The sequence below is a fragment of the Artemia franciscana genome, chromosome 20 (assembly GCF_032884065.1).
Source record: "Artemia franciscana chromosome 20, ASM3288406v1, whole genome shotgun sequence".
Classification (NCBI taxonomy): domain Eukaryota; kingdom Metazoa; phylum Arthropoda; class Branchiopoda; order Anostraca; family Artemiidae; genus Artemia; species Artemia franciscana.
Genome location: NC_088882.1, coordinates 11,803,572 through 11,825,144, shown reverse-complemented (window position 1 = coordinate 11,825,144; position 21,573 = coordinate 11,803,572). Strand labels below are relative to the sequence as shown.

Genomic DNA, 21,573 nt, shown 5'->3' with positions numbered 1-21,573 from the left:
CCAAAACTCTAAAAAATGGAATTTTGATACCAATAGCTACATCAAAAGAATCGCATTTTAATGCTGGTTTTAAATATATAAGTTTCATCAAGTTTAGTTGTACCCATCAAAAGTTACGAGCCTGAGAAAATTTGCGTTATTTTAGAAAATAGGGGGAAACGCCCCCTAAAAGTCATAGAATGTTAACGAAAATCACACCATCATATTCAGCGTATCAGAGAACCCTACTGTAGAAGTTTCGAGCTCCTATCTACAAAAATGTGGAATTTTGCATTTTTTGCCAGAAGGCAGATCACGGATGCGTGTTTATTTGTTTTTTTGTTTTTTTGTTTTTTTGTTTTTTTGTTGTTTTTTTTTCTTTTTCCCAGGGGTGATCGTATCGACCCAGTTGTCCTAGAATGTTGCAAGAGGGCTCATTCTAATGGAAATGAAAAGTTCTAGTTGCCTTTTTAATTAACCAAAAAATTGGGGGGCAACTAGGCTTCGTCCCCCGCTCTTTTTTCTCAAAATCATTCGCTCAAAATTATGAGAAAGCCATTGAGCCAAAAAAAAAATATGCAAATTTCGTTTTGATTATTCCTCTGCGGAGAGCCAAAATCAAAACATGCATTGATTCAAAAACGTTCAGAAATTAAATAAAAAAACAAGTTTTTTTAACTGAAAGTAAGGAGCGACATTAAAACTTAAAACGCACAGAAATTACTTCGTATATGAAAGAGGCTGCTTCCTCATCAACGCCCCGCTCTTTACGCTAAAGTTTTTTACTGTTTTAAAAAGAAGAATTGAGAGAAAGAGTCAAACTTTAGCGTAAAGAGCGGGGCGTTGATGAGGAAGCAGCCTCTTTCATATACGAAGTAATTTCTGTGCGTTTTAAGTTTTAATGTCGCTCCTTACTTTCAGTTAAAAAAACTTGTTTTTTTATTTAATTCTTAAAACTTAAGACGAACAGAAATTATAGAACGCTAAGCTTTGACTCTTTCTCAACGCCCCGCTCTTGACGCTAAAGTTTGACTCTTTCTCTTAACTCTATTTTTAAAACAGGAAGAAACTTAAGCGTAAAGAGCGGGGCGTTGAGGAGGAAAATCCCCTTTCATATACGGAGTAATTTCTGTTCGTTTCAAGTTTCAATGTTGCTCCTTACTTTCATTTAAAAAACTTGTTTTTTTTATTTAATTTCTGGGTGTTTTTGAATTAATGCATGCTTTGATCTTGGCTCTCCGCACATAAATAATTAAAACAAAATTTGCATATTAATTAATTGCAATTAATCGGAAGATTTTGAGAAAACTGAGCAAGGGAGGAGGCCTAGTTGCCCTCCAATGTTTTGATTACTTAAAAAAGCAACTAAAACTTTTAATTTTTTACAAACTTTTCATTGGTAAAAAATATACGTAACTTGCGAATTAACTTACGTAACGAACTTCTATATTCGTATGTTTTATTGCGACGAGGGGGTTCAACCCTCGCTCCTTACATTAAAGCTTAAATTTTGTCCCAATTACCTTAAGAATGACCTCTGAATCACAAAGGCCGTAGAATAAATAGTTGAAATTACTAAAAATACTTTCGCGTAAAGAGTGAGTTATAACGAGGGGGTAAACCCCTCATATGTGTAATAATTTTTGTTCGTTTTAAATTTTAATGCTACTCCGTACTTTCAGTAGAAAAAGATTTTTATATTTATTTTGACATTGTTTTTTCAAATAATGCTAGAAAAATCTGCGCCCCCTTCATTTAAATTCTCTTCCCCCATGAGAAGTTTCTCCATGGAAATGTCCTCCCACGTAACCCCTCCCCCTCAACTCTCCCCCCTAAACCAAAAAAAATCCCCTAAAAACGTCTGTACACTTCCCAGTAACCATTACTATATGTAAACACAGGTCAAAGTTTGTAACTTGCAGCCCTTCCCACGGGGACTGCAGGGAGAAAGTCGTCCCTAAAGACATAGTTATTAGATTTTTTGACTATGGTTAATAAAATGGCTATCTCGGAATTTTGATCCGATGACTTTGGGGAAAAATAAGCGTGGGAGGGGGCCTAGGGGCCCTCCAATTTTTTCGGTCACTTGAATCGGGCACTAGAACTTTTAATTTCCGTTAGAATGAGCCCTCTCGCGGCATTCTAGGACGACTGAGTTGATACTATCACCCCTGGGAAAAAAAATAAATAAAAAAATAAACACGCATCCATGATCTGTCTTCTGGCAAAAAATGCGAAATTCCACATATTTGTAGATAGGAGCTTGAAACTTCTACAATAAGGTTCTGTGACACGCTGAATCTGTTGGTGTGATTTTCGTTAAAATTGTATGACTTTTAGAGGGTGTTTCCCCCTATTTTCTAAAACAAGGCAAATTTTCTCAGGCTCGTAACTTGTGATGGGTATACTGATCTTGATGAAACTTATATATTTAAAATCAGCATTAAAATGCAATTCTTTTGATGTAACTATTGTACAAAATTCCGTTTTTTAGAGTTTCGGTTACTATTGAGCCGGGTCGCTCCTTAATACAGTTCGTTACCACGAACTGTTTGACTGCGTTAGACCCTAATTTATCATTTGCTTTCAGGGCTAAAAAAGTCTTAGAAAGAGTTTCATAAATTTTAGGGGTATTACCAAGTTCCACAATTGCTTTTTTGACAGCAGGCGTGGATGAATCTTTCGTTTTAGGTTGTATTCTTGAAGATTCGCATCTATTAACCTAAATTCATCGTGACTACCGTAACAAAAGACCAGATAAGTTGGCTTTCTATGTGAATCCTTTCCTATTTGCATAATTTTCATGGGCCATAGGGGGTAGTTCTTGAATTTAGCTAGCGCAACATCAAATTGCTTGAAACGCTGCATCATTAACAGTATCTCATTTTTAGAAGTCGATAAACAGAGCAAAAAGACTTACCTTTAAGTGAGAACCGAGCCTCCCTATTGCTTCCAAGTGTATTCCAATCCAACCTGTGTAAAGTCGGCCTAAAAGACTCCTGCGTATCACTGAGCAGTGCACTTCCCCAAAGAGGGCCTACAATTTGTCAATTCCACAATAAATAATCCTCCAAAAAATTTCAGTCCCAATTCGCAAAACTTATTTCAGTAATTGCAAGTTACTTCGTAACAACACATTTAATTCAAAGTAGTAGCTAGCTCAGATCATGAACAATGTGAAAAGATAATCCGGTTAGTTTATGTGTTGTAGCCTTGAAAACTAGTTCAGTACTAGTTCAGTATTCCAATTTTTAATAAATACAGTTAGTTCAATGAATGAACCTTTTTAGCTTGTAAAATGTTAGCTTTTATCACATAGTCGTGACTGAACTTTTCTTTAAGAAGTAATGATGCCAAGGCTATTTAAAAAATAGTGTATTTTTAGCCGAGAGCTTTATTTTAAGTCTTTTATTGTTTATTATTTTATTTGCTGAAGACGGCCCTCAGAATTAGGGCAGAAATATTCAAATAGGTTTTGTTGGTTCACTGTCTAAGGAAAGTAGTCCTCATTATTCTCTCTTCTGTGGTTGTAACATAAAGAAATATGCTAAGAAAACAATTCTTAATCAGTAATAGGCAGAATAATTAATGTTAACACATTTTCAGGGGAAAACCATTATCTCCACCTCTTTCCTTGTTTTTCCAGTTTTTCTAAGAAATTCATGAATTTCTTAGAACCTATATGTTTATAGAGTATATAACCCCACCCCCGTAATGTGCAAATATACACCCAGAATTGCATTCTGAATCTCAATATAACATTTGTTTGCGTCACAAATGAACTTTACCCCCATATTATCCATATGGTGGATACCCGGGGAGCGGTAGCAATTCCCATATTATATAGGAGCTTGCTTTAAATTGTAATGCTGCTTCTTAATTTTGTTTGAAAAAAATGATATTTAAAATTTAATTTTACTATTTGTCCTTATAAATTATCTTTTTTTCTATCTAAACATGATAAGAGCTTCCGTTTTAGAAACTCCTTTTTCTTTGCTAAAGTATGAAGTTTAGTAAGTTTTATAAATTAAGAACTGAAAAGTATGCCCGAAGAAGGTGATTCCTTTAGGTCTGCCTGAAATGCCAAAATATTTTTTTTTTCAATTCGTTATGCATAAATTTTCTTAGGGGCTTTTTTGCTGGTGTTTATACTTTATTTGAAAATTCGAAAAAGTATCGTTTAGAATATTTACTGTTTACAATGTAATTGTTTACATTGCAGTACTAAATTTGAAAAATTATTTTGAATAAAAAACAAAAAAAAATCCTCCTAAATTTCAAGAAATACATATCCCACCGGCTACATTTTTGCTAATTCGTATTAATAATGATTCATTTGAAAAATGTTGCTTTTGTAACCAAAAAGTCATATAAATGGCAGAAAATCTTGCCATCACAAATTCTTATGATTGTTTTCGGCTTACTTCATACTAACCCCAAAACTGGGATCTCAATAAATTTTCAAGATTCTGAGGTTTCAAGTTTTATTCAAATTCAACTCGTAATTTCCTATATTTCTTATATACCTTCCTTTTTTGTGCTTGCTACACTTGGATAAAGTTTCAAGTACCAGTTGGCTACGTATATTGAACTCTGAAATGCTTTCAGTAAAGCGCTACGTGATCTGAAAGACAAAATCATACTATTCCTTAAGAAGAAACATTGGCAAAATTGGTGCAAACAGTGTTACTGGCTTTCACATAAAGTGAATATACCACTCGATGCCTTTTTTATGCTCTTTAAAAATATAATAATCGCCTCTACCGCAAATTCAGATTTAAGCACTTTTTGAGCTCTTAACCTCTTAAAAATGTCCTATATATGGGGTCATTACAAATCTGTAATAGTTTAGAAACAAATTTAGGCTATATATTTGCACATCACGGGGGTGGGGATAAAGCATAGCATATATTAAATACGTAAACTAACCGTTGCTTCTTTTTTATGTGTTTGTGCTGTTGCACTGGTGATTTCTCTTCTCATTAAAATTTGATGTGCACAAACACATAAAAAAAATTACAGCAATGGTTAGTTTACGTATTTAATATATGCTATGCTTTACCCCCACCCCCCTGATGTGCAAATATATAGCTCAAATTTGTTTCTAAACTATTACAGATTTTTTATACCCCATATCTAGGTCATTTTTAAGAGGTCAAAAAGTGCTTAAATCTGAATCAAACAGTTCGTGGTAACGAACTCAATAGTAACCAAAACTCTAAAAAATGGAATTTTGATACCAATACCTACATCAAAAGAATCGCATTTTAATACTGATTTTAAATATATAAGTTTCATCAAGTTTAGTCTTACCCATCAAAAGTTACAAGCCTGAGAAAATTTGCGTTGTTTTAGAAAATAGGAGGAAATGCCCCCTAGAAGTCATAGAATATTAACGAAAATCACACCATTAGATTCAGCGTATCAGAGAACCCTACTGTAGAAGTTTCAAGCTCCTATCTACAAAAATGTGGAATTTTGTATTTTTTGACAGAAGGCAGATCACGGATGCGTGTTTATTTGTTTTGTTTGTTTTTTTTCCCCAGGGGTGATCGTATCGACCCAGTTGTCCTAGAATGTTGCAAGAGGGCTCATTCTAACGGAAATGAAAAGTTCTAGTGTCATTTTTAAGTGACCAAAAAAATTGGAGGGCACCTAGGCCCCCTCCCACGCTAATTATTTTACCAAAGTCAACAAATCAAAATTCTGAGATACCCATTTTATTCAGCGTAGTCGATAAACCTTATAACTATGTCTTTGGGGACGACTTACTCCCCCACAGTCCCCGTGGGAGGGGCAACAAGTTACAAACTTTGACCTGTGCTTACATATAGTAATGGTTATTGGGAAGTGTACAGGTGTTTTCAGGAGGATTTTTTTGGTTGGGGGGAAGGGTTGAGAAGAGGGTGATATGCTGGGGGAACTTTCCATCGATAATTTGTCATGGGGGAAGAAAATCTCCATGAAGGGAGCGCAGGATTTACTAGCATTATTTAAAAAAAAAAATGGAAAAATAAATATGAAAAAGTTCTTTCAGCTGGAAGTAAGGAACAGCATTAAAACATAAAACAAACAGAAATTATTACCCATATGAGGGGCTCACCTCCTCCTAATACCCCGCTCTTTACGCTAAAGCATTTTTAGTAATTTCAACTATTTATTCTACGGCTTTTGTGATTCCGGGGTCATTCTTAATGAATTGGGACAAAAATTAAGCTTTAGTGTAAAGAGCTAGGATCTGACAAGGGGCGAACCCCTCATATATTTAATAAAAATATGAGAATACAAAAGTTCTTTACGTAAGCTAATTTATAAGTTACGTAAATCTTTTACTAATAAAAACATTCGTAAAAAATTAAAAGTTCTAGTTGCCTTTTTAATTAACCAAAAAATCGGAGGGCAACTAGGCTTCCTCCCCCGCTCTTTTTTTCTCAAAATCATTCTGTCAAAATTATGAGAAAGCCATTTAGCAAAAAAAAAAAAAATGCAAATTTCGTTTTAATTATTCCTCTGCGGAGAGCCAAAATCAAAACATGCATTGATTCAAAAACGTTCAGAAATTAAATAAAAAAAAAAGTTTTTTTAACTGAAAGTAAGGAGCGACATTAAAACTTAAAACGAACAGAAATTACTTCGTATATGAAAGAGGCTGCTTCCTCATCAACGCCCCGCTCTTTACGCTAAAGTTTTTTACTGTTTTAAAAAGAAGAATTGAGAGAAAGAGTCAAACTTTAGGGTTTGACTCTTTAGGGTCAGGCTCCTTACTTTCAGTTAAAAAAACTTGTTTTTTTTATTTAATTTGCGGTAGAAGCGACTATTATATTTGTAAACAGCATTCAAAAAGGCATCGAGATGTATATTCACTTTATATGAAAGCCAGTAATACTGTTTGCACCAATTTTACCGAAACATTTAAGCTACATTTTGCCATTTAGCATAATTTTTTATGTTCTTTCGAATGGTCTTCATGGGGACCCTTTGTTGCTTAACAACGAAAATTCAGTTTTATCCTAATCGACACGTTAGCACTTTTCCTGAGAGCCACTTTTAACAAAATTAAATTAAAAAAAAACAAGTCTTTTTAATGGAAAGTAAGGAGCGACATTAAAACTTAAAACTTATTAAAACTTCAAACCTATTAAAACTTAAACAGAAATTACTTCGTATATGAATGGGGCTGCTTCCTCATCAACGCCCCGCTCTTTACGCTAAAGTTTGACTCTTTCTCTTAACTCTACTTTTTTAAAACAGTAACAAACTTTAGAGTAAAGAGCGGGGCGTTGATGAGGAAGCAGCCCCTTTAATATACGAAGTAATTTCCGTTCGTTTTAAGTTGTAATGTCGCTCCTTAATTTCCGTTAAAAAAAACTTGTTTTTTTATTTAATTTCTGAACGTTTTGAATCAATGCATGTTTTGGTTTTGGCTCTCCGCAGATGAATAATTAAAGCGAAATTTGCATATTCATTGGCTAAATGGCTTTCTCATAGTTTTGATCGAATGATTTTTAGAAAAGAAGGAGCGGGGGGAGGAGGCCTAGTTGCCCTCCGATTTTTTGGTTACTTAAAAAGGCAACTAGAACTTTTAATTTTTTACGGATGTTTTTATAAGATATACATAACTTACAAATTAGCTTACGCAACGAACTTCTGTATTCTCATGTTTTTATTACGTATGTGAAGGGGTTCACCCTCTCGTCAGTACCTCGCTCTTTACATTAAAGCTTAAATTTTTCCTAATTTCTTAAGAATGAATCCCTGAATCACAAAAGCCGTAGAATAAATAGTTGAAATTACTAAAAATGATTTAGCATAAAGAGCGAGATATTAGGAGGAGGTGAGTCCATCATATGCGTAATAATTTCTGTTCGTTTTAAGTTTTAATGCTTCTCCTTACTTTCAGTTGAAAAAAAACTTTTTCATATTTATTTTTTCTTTTTTTTTTAATAGTGCTAGAAAATCCTGCGCTCCATTCATGAAAATTTTCTTCCCCCATGACAAATTCCTCCAAGGGAAGTTCCCCTAACATATCCTCCTCTTATCAACCCCCCTACAACCTAAAAATCCCCCTGAAAACGTCTCTACACTTCCAAATAACCATTACTATATGTAAGCACTGGTCAAAGTTTGCAACTTGTGGCCCCTCCCACGGGGACTGTGGGGATTAAGTCGTCCCCAAAGACATAGTTATAAGGTTTTTTTACTACGCTGAATAAAATGGCTATCTCAGAATTTTGATTTGTTGACTTTGGGAAAATAATTAGCGTGAGAGGGGGCCTAGGTGCCCTCCAATTTTTTGGTCACTTAAAAAGGGCACTAGAACTTTTCATTTCCTTTAGAATGAGTCCTCTCGTAAGATTCTAGGACCACTGGGGGCCATGATTTCTAGGACCACGATCACCCCTGAAAAAAAAAAAATAAATACGCATCCGTGATCTGCCTTCTGGCAAAAAATACAAAATTCTACATTTTTGTAGATAGGAGCTTGAAACTTCTACAATAGGGTTCTCTAATACGCTGAATCTGATGATGTGATTTTCAAATTTTCTCAGGCTCGTAACTTTTGATGGGTAAGAGTAAACATGATTAAACTTATATATTTAAATTCAGCATTAAAATGCGATTCTTTTTATGTAGCTATTGATATCAAAGTTCCGTTTTTTAGAGTTTTGGTTACGATTGAGCCGGGTCGCTCCTTACTACAGTTCGTTACCACGAACTGTTCAATCTATTGGTATCAAGATTCCGTTTGTTAGAGTTTCAGTTACTATTAAGCCACGTCGTTCCTTACTTACAGTTCGTTACTATGATCGGCTTGAAATAACATTGCTGCGGTTAAGGTAGCAAATGAGGTTAGCAGTTGGTTTTGTATTAAATCAGGGATTAAGGAGGGTTCTGTTCTATCCATCTTTATGTGAACCATTTTGATGGACTTCGTCTTAAGGAGCCCAGGGAAGGAAATGGGAGACCTCAGAATCAAATGGAGAGGAAAAACTTTCCTGGACATGGATTATGCTAATGATTTAAGCATCCTAGATGAAAATGTGAGCAAAATGAATGAACTTTTAGAGGTTTTGCGAGTTCGGGGTGCCAGAATAGGTTTGAAAATTAATGTTAAAAAGACTAAGTCACTAAGGCTAGGAATAAGCGAAGATGAAAAGGTGAAGTTGGGTAACGGAAAGATTGATCGGGTGGGTAGCTTCACTTAGCTTGGTAGCATTATTAGTAAAGATGGCGGGAGCAATGAAGATGTTAAAAGTAGAATAGCCAAGGCTCAAGGTGTTTTCCACAGTTTGGAAGAATAGGAAGATAAGTTTGCATACCAAGATTACAATATTGCAAGCTACAGTGATGACAAATATGGTCAAATATGGCTCTGAAGCATGGGCACTCTGGCACTCGGATGAAAATTTGCTAGATGTTTTCCAGAGATATTGCCTACGGATTGTTCTGGGTGCCTGGGTGACTGACCGTCTTTCAAATAATCGGCTGTTTGAAAAATTTGGTTCAGTTCCGTTTTCTAGGGCTACAATGAAATTAAATAAAAAAAACAAGTTTTTTAACTGCAAGTAAGGAGCGACATTAAAACTTAAAAGGATCAGGAATTATTCCGTATATGAAAGGGCTTGTCCCATCCTCAACTCCCCGCTCTTTACGCTAAAGTTTGACTCTTTCTCACAGCTCTACTTTTTAAAACAATAAAAACCTTTAGCGTAAAGAGCAAGGAGTTGAGGAGGGGACAACCCCTTTCATATATGGAACAATTTCTGCTCGTTTTAAGTTTTAATGTCGCGCCTTACTTGCAGTTAAAAGAACTTGTTTTTCATTTAATTTCTGAATATTTTTGAATTAATACATGTTTTGATTTTGGCTCATCACACATAAATAATTAAAAAGAAATTAAAACGAACGTTTTTATTAGTAATAAGGATACGTAACTTACGAATTAACTCACGTGACTAACTTCTATATTTGTATATTTTTATTACGTATATCAGGGGGTTCTCCCCCTCGTCAATACCTCGCTCTTTACACTAAAGCTTGATTTTTTTCCCAATTCTTTAAGAATGACCCCTGAATCACAAAGGCCATAGAATAAATAGTTGAAACTACTAGAAATACTTCAGCGTAAAGACTGAGGTATTGTGGATATATACTATACGTCTATATACGTCTTATATACGTAATAATTTCTGTTCGTTTTAGGTTTTAATCCTGCTCCTTGCTTCCAACTGAAAAAAAAACTTTTCTTTAATTTATTTTCTCATTGTTTTGTTTTAAATAATACAAGAATATCATGCGACCCCTTCATGGAAATTCTCTTCCCTCATGATGAATTCTTCCAAGGAAAGATCCTCCCACATAACCCCCATCCCCCAACCTCCTCCTCCTCCTTAACGCGAAAACGTCCCCCTGAAAACGTCTGTAGACTTCCCACTAACCATTACTATATGTAAACAACGGTCAAGGTTTGTAAATTTCATCCCCTCCCCAGGGGACTGTGGGAGATTCATTCGTTCCGAAAGACATAACTGTTAGGTTTTTCGACTATGCTGAAGAAAATGTCTCTCTCAAAATTTTGATCCGGTGACTTTGAAAAAAATTAGCTTGGGAGGGTGCCTAGGTATCGTCCAAATTTTTTGCTCACTTTAAAATGGCACTAGAACTTTTAATTTCCGTTAGAATGAGCGCTCTCGCGACATTCTAGGACCACAAGGTCGATACGATCACCCCTCGGAAAAAAAGAAAACAAACAAATAAACACGCATCCGTGATCTGTCTTCTGGCAAAAAATACAAAATTCCACATTTTTGTTGATATGAGTTTGAAACTTCTACAGTTGGTCTCTCTGATACGTTGAATCTGATGGTGTTATTTTCGCTAAGATTCTATGACTTCTAGGGGGTGTTTCCCCCTTTTTTCTAAAATAAGGCAAATTTTCTCAGGCTCGTAACTTTTGATGGGTAAAACTAAACTTAATGAAACTTATATAATTAAAATCAGTTAAACAGAAAGAATGTTGTCTTCGTCTGGGGTGGGAGGACGTCATAAAGAAAGATTTAAAGGAAATGGGTACTTCCTGGAAGTGTGTAAAAAGGGAGACCTTGAATAGATTTGGATGGAGGAGGAGCGTGCGTAGCTGTGTTGCCCTCAGATGGCTTGGTGCTGCGGTGAGTTTTTAGTAATAGTGGTACCATATCAGTTTCTTGAGGATCTTAAGGAGAGATCCGAGTCTGACTCTAGTGGATGCACCAAAAAATTGCCTTTAAATTTTGCCTTACTTAACTCTACATTTTAAAACAGTAAAAAACTTTAGCGTAAAGAGCGGGGCATTGAGGAGGAAAAGCCTCTTTCAATTACGGAGTAATTTCTGTTCGTTTTAAGTTTTAATGTCGCTCCTTACTTTCATTTAAAAAAAAACTTTTTTTTTCGTTTAATTTCTGGACGTTTTTAAATTAATGCATTTTTTGATCTTGGGTCTCCGCGCATAAATAATTCAAACGAAATTTGCATATTAATTTCTTTTGGGCTAAATGGCTTTTTCATAGTTGTAATCGGAAGATTTTGGGGGAAAAGGAGCAAGAGAGGAGGCCTAGTTGTCCTCCAATTCTTTGATTACTTAAGAAGGCAACTATAACTTTTAATTTTTTACGAACGTTTTCATAATTAAAAAATATACGTAACTTACGAATTAACTTACGTAGCGAACTTCTATATTCATATGCTTTTATTGCGTATATGAGGGGGCTCACCCCTCGTCGATACCTCGCTCTTTACACTAAAGCTTAAATTTTGTCCCAAATCCTTAAGAATGGCCCCTGAATCACAAAGGCTGTAGAATAAATAGTTGAAATTACTAAAAATACTTTAGCGTAAAGAGCGAGGTATTACATATACCGTATACCGTAATTACATATACCATATACCTCATATGCGTAATAGTTTCTTTTCGTTTTAAGTTTTAATGCTGCTCCTCACTTTCAGTAGAAAAAGTTTTCATATTTATTTTTTCATTTTTTTTTAAATAATGCTAGAAAGTCCTGCGCCCCCTCCATTGAAAGTCTCTTCCCCCATGAGAATTTTATTCATGAAAAGATCCTCCCAAGTAACCCCCCCCCCCATCAAATCTCCCCCAAACCAAAAAAATCCCCCTGAAAACGTCTGTGCACTTCCCAGTAACCATTACTATATGTTATCACAGGTCAAAGTTTGTAACTTGCAGCCCCTCCCACGGGGACTGCGGGGGAGTAAGTCGTCCCCAAGACATAGTTATTAAGTTTTTTGACTATGGTGAATAAAATGGCTATCTCAGAATTTTGATCCGGTGACTTTGGGGAAAAATGAGCGTGGGAGGGGGCCTAGGTGGCTTCCATTTTTTGGTCACTAAAAAGGGCACTAGAGCTTTTAATTTCCGTTAGAATGACCCCTTTCGTGACATTCTAGGAACACTGAGTTGATACGATCACTCCTGAAGAAATAAAATAAAATAAACACGCATCCGTGATCTGTCTTCTGGCAAAAAAAATACGAAATTCCACATTTTCAAACAGTTCGTGGTAACGAACTGTAGTAAGGAGCGATCCGGCTCAATAGTAACCAAAACTCTAAAAAATTGAATTTTGATATCAATAGCTACATCAAAAGAATCGCATTTTAATGCTGATTTTAAATATATAAGTTTCATCAAGTTTAGTCTTACCCATCAAAAGTTACGAGCCTGAGAAAATTTGCCTTATTTAGGAAAATAGGGGGAAACACCCCCTAAAAGTCGTAGGATCTTAACGAAAATGACACCATCAGATTCAGCGTATCAGAGAACCCTACTGTAGAAGTTTCAAGCTCCTATCTACAAAAATGTGGAATTTTGTATTTTTTGCCAGAAGACAAATCACGGGTGCGTGTTTATTTGTTTGTTTTTTGTTTTTTTTTGTTTTTTTTTTCTTTTCCCCAGGGGTCATCGTATCGACCAAGTGGTCCTAGAATGTCGCAAGAGGGCTCATTCTAACGGAAATGAAAAGTTCTAGTGCCCTTTTTAAGTGACCAAAAAAATTGGAGGTCACCTAGGCCCCCTTCCACGCTCATTTTTTCTCCAAAGTCTACAGATCAAAATTTTGAGATAGCCATTTTGTTCCGCATAGTCAAAAACCATAATAACTATGTCTTTGGGAATGACCTACTCCCCCAAAGTCCCTGGGGGTGGGGCTGCAACTTACAAACTTCGACCAGTGTTTACATATAATAATGGTTATTGGGAAGTGTACAGTCGGTTTCAGGGGATTTTTTTTGGTTTTGGGGGTGGGTTTGAGGGGAGGGGGCTATGTGGGAGGATCTTTCCATGGAGAAATGTGTCATGGGGGAACAGAAATTCAATGAAAAGGGCGCGGGATTTTCTAAAATTACTATAAAAAAACAATGAAAAAGTAAACATGGAAAATTTTTTTTCAATTGAAAGTAAAGAGTAGCATTGAAACTTAAAACGAACAGAGATTATTACGCATGTGAGGGGTTCTAAAAATACTTTAGTATAAAGAGCGAGGTATTTAGGAAGAGATAAATACCTCGCTCTTTATGCTATAGTATTTTTAGTAATTTCAACTATTCATTCTACGGCCTTTCTGATTCAGGGGTCATTCTTAAAGAATTGGGACAAAACTTGCGATTTAGTGTAAAGAACGAGGTATTGACGAGGGTACAAACCCTCTCATATACATAATAAAAATTACAGAATATTAAAGTTTGTTACGTAAGATAATTCTTAAGTTACGTATATTTTTTACTAATAGAAAAATTCGTTAAAAATAAAAATTTATAGTTGCCTTTTTATGTAACCGAAAAATTGCATGGCAACTAGGCCTCCTTTCCCATCCCTTATTTCTCAAAATCGTCTGATCAAAACTAAGAGAAAGCCATTTAGCCAAAAAAGGAATTAATATGCAAATTTCATTTTAATAATTTATGTGTGGAGAGCCAAAATCAAACATGCATTAATTTAAAAACGTTCAGAAATTACATAAAAAAAAACTAGTTTTTTTAACTGAAAGTAAGGAGCGACATTAAAACTTAAAACGAACAGAAATTACTCCGTATATGAAATGGGTTGTCCCCTCCGCAATCCCTCGCTCTTTACGCTAAAGTTTGACTCTTTGCCACAATTCTGCTTTTTAATACAATTAAAAGCTTTAGCGTAAAGAGTGAGGGATTGCGGAGGGGACAACCCATTTCATATACGGAGTAATTTCTGTTCGTTTTAAGTTTTAATGTCGCTCCTTACTTTCAGTTAAAAAAACTAGTTTTTTTTTATGTAATTGTAGATAGGGACTTGAAACTTCGACAGTAAGGTTCTCTGATACGCTGAATCTGATGGTGTGATTTTCGTATGGCTTTTAGGGGATATTTTCCCCTATTTTCTAAAATGAGGCAAATTTTCTAAAATGAGGCAAATTTTCCTAACCTAACTATTGGCATCAAAATTCCATTTTTTTAGAGTTTTGGTTACTATTGAGCCGGGTCGCTCCTTACTACAGTTCGTCACCACAAACTGTTTTATATACTATTTTATACATTTTGTATAATAATAATAATTTATTGTTACCCTCTGTGCACAGTAAAAATGCACTAAAGAGGAGTATAAGAAAATGAAAAGAACAACAAAAGGGACAGACAAAAAAAAACGCACAAAATTCTCATCAACTTTAACTTTCAAACACTTTTCTGCGTCCAGTTCCACTTCTGAAATTTTGTGTAAGGGTATATGACTACTTAATTGGTTTATTCACGTCATATGATATATATTATATTATGAATATATATATTTATATTTATATATATATATATATATATATATATATATATATATATATATATATATATATATATATATATATATATATATATATATATATATATATATATATATACATTCCCATTCTTAATTTGTATTCTATATTTCTTAGCAGGTAAGTCTCCATTCCCTTATTTAATATGCAGGTGGCAAAAGAGTTCCTTGCATCATTAATTAAGTTAATTAACTCTGAATTTACGCGGAGGGGATTCGGTTTTTCAAAGTCATAAGTGTTACAACTCAATGAGATTTCCAATCGCTAATTTTCTTGCTGGAATATCTGTTTCAAAGGCAAGATATCTGCCTCATATTGTATGCATCCCATGGGATCGGTCTCTACTTCAATTTATAAAGTGAATAGACTGATCAACGCCTAGCCAAGATTAGATCAGTACGGTCCAAAACGCGATAGACTTTAATTCCTAGAGGAGAAGTCTTCTTTGCAGATGAAGTTTCGATTAAGAGTTCCGATTTCCAAGGACCTCGGGGATCTCAGAGAAGACAGAAAGAACCAAATCATGTCCTTAAGTGGAAAATGATTGAGTTTTATTGTTACATTGAAAACGAATTTCGTGATAAGATTCCGGCGGAGGAAATAAAACGGGAAGTGACTTTTCACCAGCTTTTATATGAAAATAAAATAATGAAATGTTGGTTGTTCTGGTTTGTTGACATGTCAGATTGCTTATCTGAAGAAAATTGGATGTTTAACATGTCAACAAGCTGTCGTGAAAGCTATCGAATATTTGCTTCTTCATTATTTAAGATAAACAGAGATAAAGGTAGCATCAATTTGATTTAAGACTATATTTTTTATTTACCAAGAATTGTCTAAGAAAAAGGATTGGTTTTGGTTTTAGTGACAAACAGAATAGGGATATTATAGCTCTCTTTTAGTGGTTGTGTTGTCAAATCTATGAATACGATAGAGAAACACCATAGGAAATTACTAAAAAAGCAATTTTGTGAACCACATTGGCCTGCCGTAACAAAAAATAAACCAATGAAATTAAGATCAATAGTGAGGTTCCTTTTTGTTTGTTTTCTTTCGATTTTTTTTCCAATTTTGGTTTTTATTTGTTATTTTTGTTTTCTTTCCGCGTTTTTTGTTTTGATCAGATTGTTTTTATGTGGTTATATTCGTTAACCTTTTCATTCAGAAAATATGAACAGGTTTCCTTATAAGTTTTTCTTATTTAGCGCTGACCGAAGTATTAGTTTTTTTTTTCCAGTAGCCTATTTTCGTTGACCCCCCAAAAACCAATATTGATCTTCATTCTTTAAAACAGTTTTTATTAGAATATTACAAAGATAGATACATTGAAGGATTTGATTATATAATCCCTCTACTCTGATGGAAAAGGAAAATTATAGGTCCTTTTTGAATTTCCTTGTGTGTTTCAGCATATAGCCTATTGTGTGTTTTAGTACATTATGATATAGAGCTAGTCAACTGGCCTTCTGAAGTAAGAAGAGTATTAATCCTTTCCGGGAAATTGTTTCGACACTTTATAAGAAAAAATATTATACCCATCTTAGATAATTAACAAAGATCAGTTTTCCAATGTCAATTCAAAGACAAGATTCCAGTGTAAATAAATTCTAAAGCACTCCGGTAAGGGACAAGGTTTGGTCCTCTTCTACACGGCATCCAAGTTGACCAATATTTCCATTATGTTTTTTTTTAGATGCTTGTGGTCTGTCGGATGTAGCACATATAGAAAGTCTCCAAGAGAAATCACAATGTGCCCTTGAAGAATACTGCCGAACCCAATATCCGAATCAGCCAGCTCGATTTGGAAAGCTACTTTTGAGGCTTCCATCCCTAAGAACAGTTTCCTCTCAAGTAAGGCACTTCTGCTATTTTTATCTCTTCCCCGCTTTCTAAATTCTTATCCTATAGAGCCATCATTTCTTTCTCTCTTTTATTCTTCTTTGCTTTATCTTGCAGTTTTTTGTCGTTGTCTTGAAGGAATCGTCAACTAAAGTGAAAGTTGTGACTTTTCACTTGGAATTTTTTTTCTTAAACTGAATGATTCGACCAACTGCTTTTTAATGCCTTTTGACAATTCCTGTTCTTATTTTCAATAATATAGAACCGTCATTTGTCTTCTGTTACTTCTTATTTCAACCTCTCTTTCATTATAACCCTAAAAAATGTGATATAAACAAATTTTTCGTTCAGCTTGTTATTTGACATAGGGTTAATCAAATGGGTACCTAAAACTCTTCGTAGACCATTCCGCAGGCTGACATTGACTTCGCTGACATTGCATCTGACATTGTCAATAGCTCCTTATATTCTAATGTTTGTACGTAGACTTATTTTACTATTTTATAAACTTATTTTCAACTGTAAGGACCCCTGGGGCCTTGGTTAATCCACTTTTTACATCTTCAATGCATCTACCATCTCTACTAATTTCTTATATGCAATAATTTTTGTTCGTTTTAAGTATTAATGTCATTCCTTATTTTCAGTTAAAAAAACTTGCTTTTTCTAGTTAATTTTTGAACGTTTTGAATTAATGCAGGTTTTGATTTTGGCTCATCGTACATGAATAATTAAAAAGAAATTTGCATATTAATTTTTTTTGGCTAAATGGCTTTCTCAAAGTTTCGACCTGATGATTTTGAGAAAAAGGGATTCGGGGGGGGGGGGCCTGGTTGCCCTCCATTTTTTGGTTACTTAAAAGGCCACTAGAACTTCTAATTTTATTTACGAACGTTTTTAATAGTAGTAAATTTACGTAACTTACAAATTAACTTACGTTACGAACTTCTATATTCACATATTTCATTACGTATATGAGGGGGTTTGCCCCCTCGTCAATACCTCGCTCTTTAGACTAAACTTCGAATTTTGTTCCAATTTCTTAGGAATGACCCCTGAATCACAAATGCCGTTTAATTAGAATAAATAGCTCTTTTGAAATTACTAAAATACTTTAGCGTAAAGAGCGAGGTATTAAGGAGGGGACGAACCCCCTTATATGCGTAATAATTTATGTTCGTTTTAAGTTTTAATGTTGCCCCTTACTTTCAGTTGAAAAAACTTGTCTTTTATTTAATATCTCATTGTTTTTAAATAATGCTGGAAAATCCAGCGCCCCCTTCATGGAAATTTTCTTCCTCTATAATAAATTTCTCCATGGAAAGATCCTCCCTCGTAAACCCCTCTCCTGACCCCCCACCACCAGAAAAAATCCCCCTGAATACGTCTGTATACTGGCCAATAACCAATACTATATGTAAACAAAGGGCAAAGTTCATAACTTGCAGCCCCATTCCCGGGGACTTTGGGGGATTACGTTGTCCTCAAAGATATAGTTATTAGATTTTTTGACTATGCTGAACAAAATAGCTTTCTCAAACTTTTGATCCGGTGACTTTGGGAAAAAATGAGCGTGGGAGGGGGCCTAGTTGCCCTCTATTTTTATTGGTCACTTAAAAGGGGCACTAGAACTTTTTATTTCTGTTAGAACTAGCCCTCTTGTGACATTCTAAGACCACTGGGTGGGTACAATCACCCCTGGGAAAAAAAAAGAAAACATCTAAACACGCATTCGTGATCTTTCTTCTGGGCAAAAAATACAAAATTCCACATTTTTGTAGATAGGAGCTTGAAACCTCTACAGTGGGGTTCTCTAATAGGCTGAATTTGACGGTGTGATTCTCATTAACATTTTATGACTTTTAGGGAGTATTTCCTCCTTTTTTCGAAAATATGGCAAATTTTCTCATTCTCGTAACTTTAAATGGGTAAGACTAAACTTCGTGAAACCTATATATTTAAAATCAGCATTAAAATCGTATTGTTTTGATGTCTATTGGTATCAAAATTCCATTTTTTAGAATTTTGGTTACTATTGAGCCAGGTTGCTCCTTATAGTTCGTTAACACGAACTATTTGATAAAAAAAAAAAAAAAAAAAAAAAAATCAACTGAAAGTAAGGAGCAACATTAATACTTGAAACAAACAGAAATTATTACATGTGTGAGGGGGGTTGCTCCCTCCTCAACACCTCGCTCTTCACTCTAAAGTTTTTGGCTCTTAAAAAAGAAACTTTACTTATTTTTCTAATTAAACGACCGTTGTGTTTCACGCGTCGTTTTTAAAGAATTAGAACGAAATTTAAACTTTAGCCTAAAGAGCGAGATGGATCAAAGTTTTATTATACTCTAGTATTTTTTTTTTCGGCCGTCTTTTTTTTTCAGTTCAACGGCCTTTGTGTTTGAATGGTCGCTATTAAAGAATTGGAACAAAAAGTCCAACTTTAGCATAAGAGCAGGACAGCCACCCTTATATACAGTCTAATTTCTGTTCTTTTTCAGTTCTTGTGTCGCTCTTTACTTTCATTTGATAAAGCTTACTTTACATCATATATATATATATATATATATATATATATATATATATATATGTATGTATATATATATATATATATATATATATATATATATATATATATATATATATATATATATATATATATATATATATATATATATATATATATTATATATATATATATATATATATATATATATATATATATATATATATATATATATATATATATATATATATATATATATATATATATATATATATATATATATATATATATATATATATATATATATATGTATGTATGTATGTATGTATGTATACGCATAGAATAACAATAATCATAATCATATAATAATAAATTATATATAAATAATAATAGTCTATAAGACTGAGGAGTAAAGGAGTTGGATAAATCAGACGGTTCTCAATTATTAATAAGAATGGAAATTTAGATAACTTCGAAGACCACACTGCCTTTCCATGACGAAAGTAAAACAGTTCAAAATAGGGATGAAACCTTTTTTATGATATTTCGAACACATATACAGTGTTATATGTTTATATACAGTGAACACTGTATATGTGTTCGAAATATCCAGTTAAATTTTATATCTGTTTACTGTCAATAAAAAGGTTTCATCCCTATTTTGAACTGTTTTACTTTCGTAGTGGAAATTTGGTTGACACATTCTTTTTTGTTCTTAAAAACTTACTGTTCTTCTCTTAGAACTTTTTTTCTTTAGAATTTCTTGGTCTAAAAATAATATATTCTACATTTTATATTTATACCTATATTTATATATTCTTATGTCTTTATATATTTTAGGTGATTGAGCAACTATTTTTTGTGAGATTAGTTGGAAAAACGCCAATTGAAACCCTCATTCGGGATATGCTGTTAAGTGGTTCTAATTTTAACTGGCCCTATTTAACATCTATGTAATTTTTTTGTGCTCCATTATAACTACCTCATTTTTGTTTGTTGAAATTCGGAACTTGTTGAATATTTGAATTAAAAAGATAATTTTTTACGAAGTTGAATTTCTTTTACCCACGAGTATGCAGGAAGGCTCGAAATCTCCATGATTCGTAACAGTTAGGCACATGAAGGAACCGGCTCCCACTGCAACACATCCATCATGTCCTGCTCTTCTCAACTCATTTGGATGCTCTGAACATTTTAGGTTCAGTGATAAACGGACCTATTGCCGAATCAAACTCATGTGTAAATACCTGGCCCTCATAGACCCACCGGAACAATGAGTTTGCTGAAATCAGACGCCACAATCTACGCTACTCAAATTGTGGCTGGTATTACTTTGGGTTTCCTGCTCATACTTTACGCTTGTACTTAAAAACATAGTTCCAAACTGCAGAACTTATTTTAACCGCCTTACCACAATTTTGTTTCAGATATTTGTTTGTTGTAAAGTATTTGGAACTTTGACAGCTACAGCTATTTCAAACAATGCACTAACTGAGCCTCCTCTCCCCCGCCGCCATGAATAATTTGGATTCCCTCTGAAACAGAATGTTAGCTTTGTTTATGACTATAGTTTCTGAATATGGGGAGAATATGGGGTCCCAATCTCAAAAACTTTCCTTGGGAAGCTCAGCCCCTTCAACTACAAAAAGCTCGGAAAGTCTCTATAGAATGTTTAAATATTTACTTCTAGTAGATACAAGTATGGCTAAATATAAATTAACGTGTCTCAGCCGGCTCTTGGGCAACTACTACTTTATTCCCATTCCCCCAACTATTTGCGTCTTTTTATGTTTGTTCCCAGTCATTGGTTTCGCTCCACCCCATCTTCGGAATATCCCGATAATAGCCCCTACTCCCACATTCCTTGTGAAGAGGCTTGGCTGTATAGTATTTTACATTAGGCTACCGAATCGTACCCCCGTAAACTGTGCTATCTCTTCATTTTGTATGGATCCCAGCTTAATGCTGGACTTGTGCAGGGGTCTTTCCTCCCCCTTCCATCCCTTCTCCTGGAGTATCGAGGTTTTTACTAATGTCCCCCTAATTTTCATTATTTTTTATATAAATTGTTTATTACATTTGATTAGGTCCGAAGTTGTGGCCTCTATTGGAGCAAACTCAAGTCTGTGATTCGCAATAGCAACTGTACTTTAAGCCTGGTTATAGCAAGTACAGGAAAAATAGTAAAAAGTATTATTGGAGTATATTTTAAAGTAGCCATTCGATTACTAATTTTTCCTTGGCAGTATGAAGAATACTTTAGTCTAAGAAAACGTTCTCTGAACAATTTTTTCGAAGACAAGTAAAGATCGACATCAAATCCTAAAATAAACTAAGATAAAGTCAGTGTCATCACAATGATAATGCATCCGAAAGAGTGATATACCTCACATGTTTGATTGAAAGTAAAAAAAA

At 34.3% G+C, this 21,573-nt stretch overlaps 1 protein-coding gene across 2 annotated transcripts in view; it reads left to right on the top strand.

The window, feature by feature from the left end:
• Positions 1-20,203, top strand: part of LOC136039762 (steroid receptor seven-up, isoforms B/C-like) — an 89,950-nt gene extending 69,747 nt beyond the window's left edge. For both annotated transcript variants that reach the window (XM_065723621.1, XM_065723620.1), the window contains exons 6-7: positions 16,507-16,664; positions 19,999-20,203. In XM_065723621.1, coding sequence (XP_065579693.1) covers positions 16,507-16,664; positions 19,999-20,115 — 275 coding nt within the window. In that variant the 3' untranslated portion in view covers positions 20,116-20,203. The remainder of the gene's footprint in view (positions 1-16,506; positions 16,665-19,998) is intronic.
• The last annotated feature ends 1,370 nt before the right edge of the window (positions 20,204-21,573 follow it).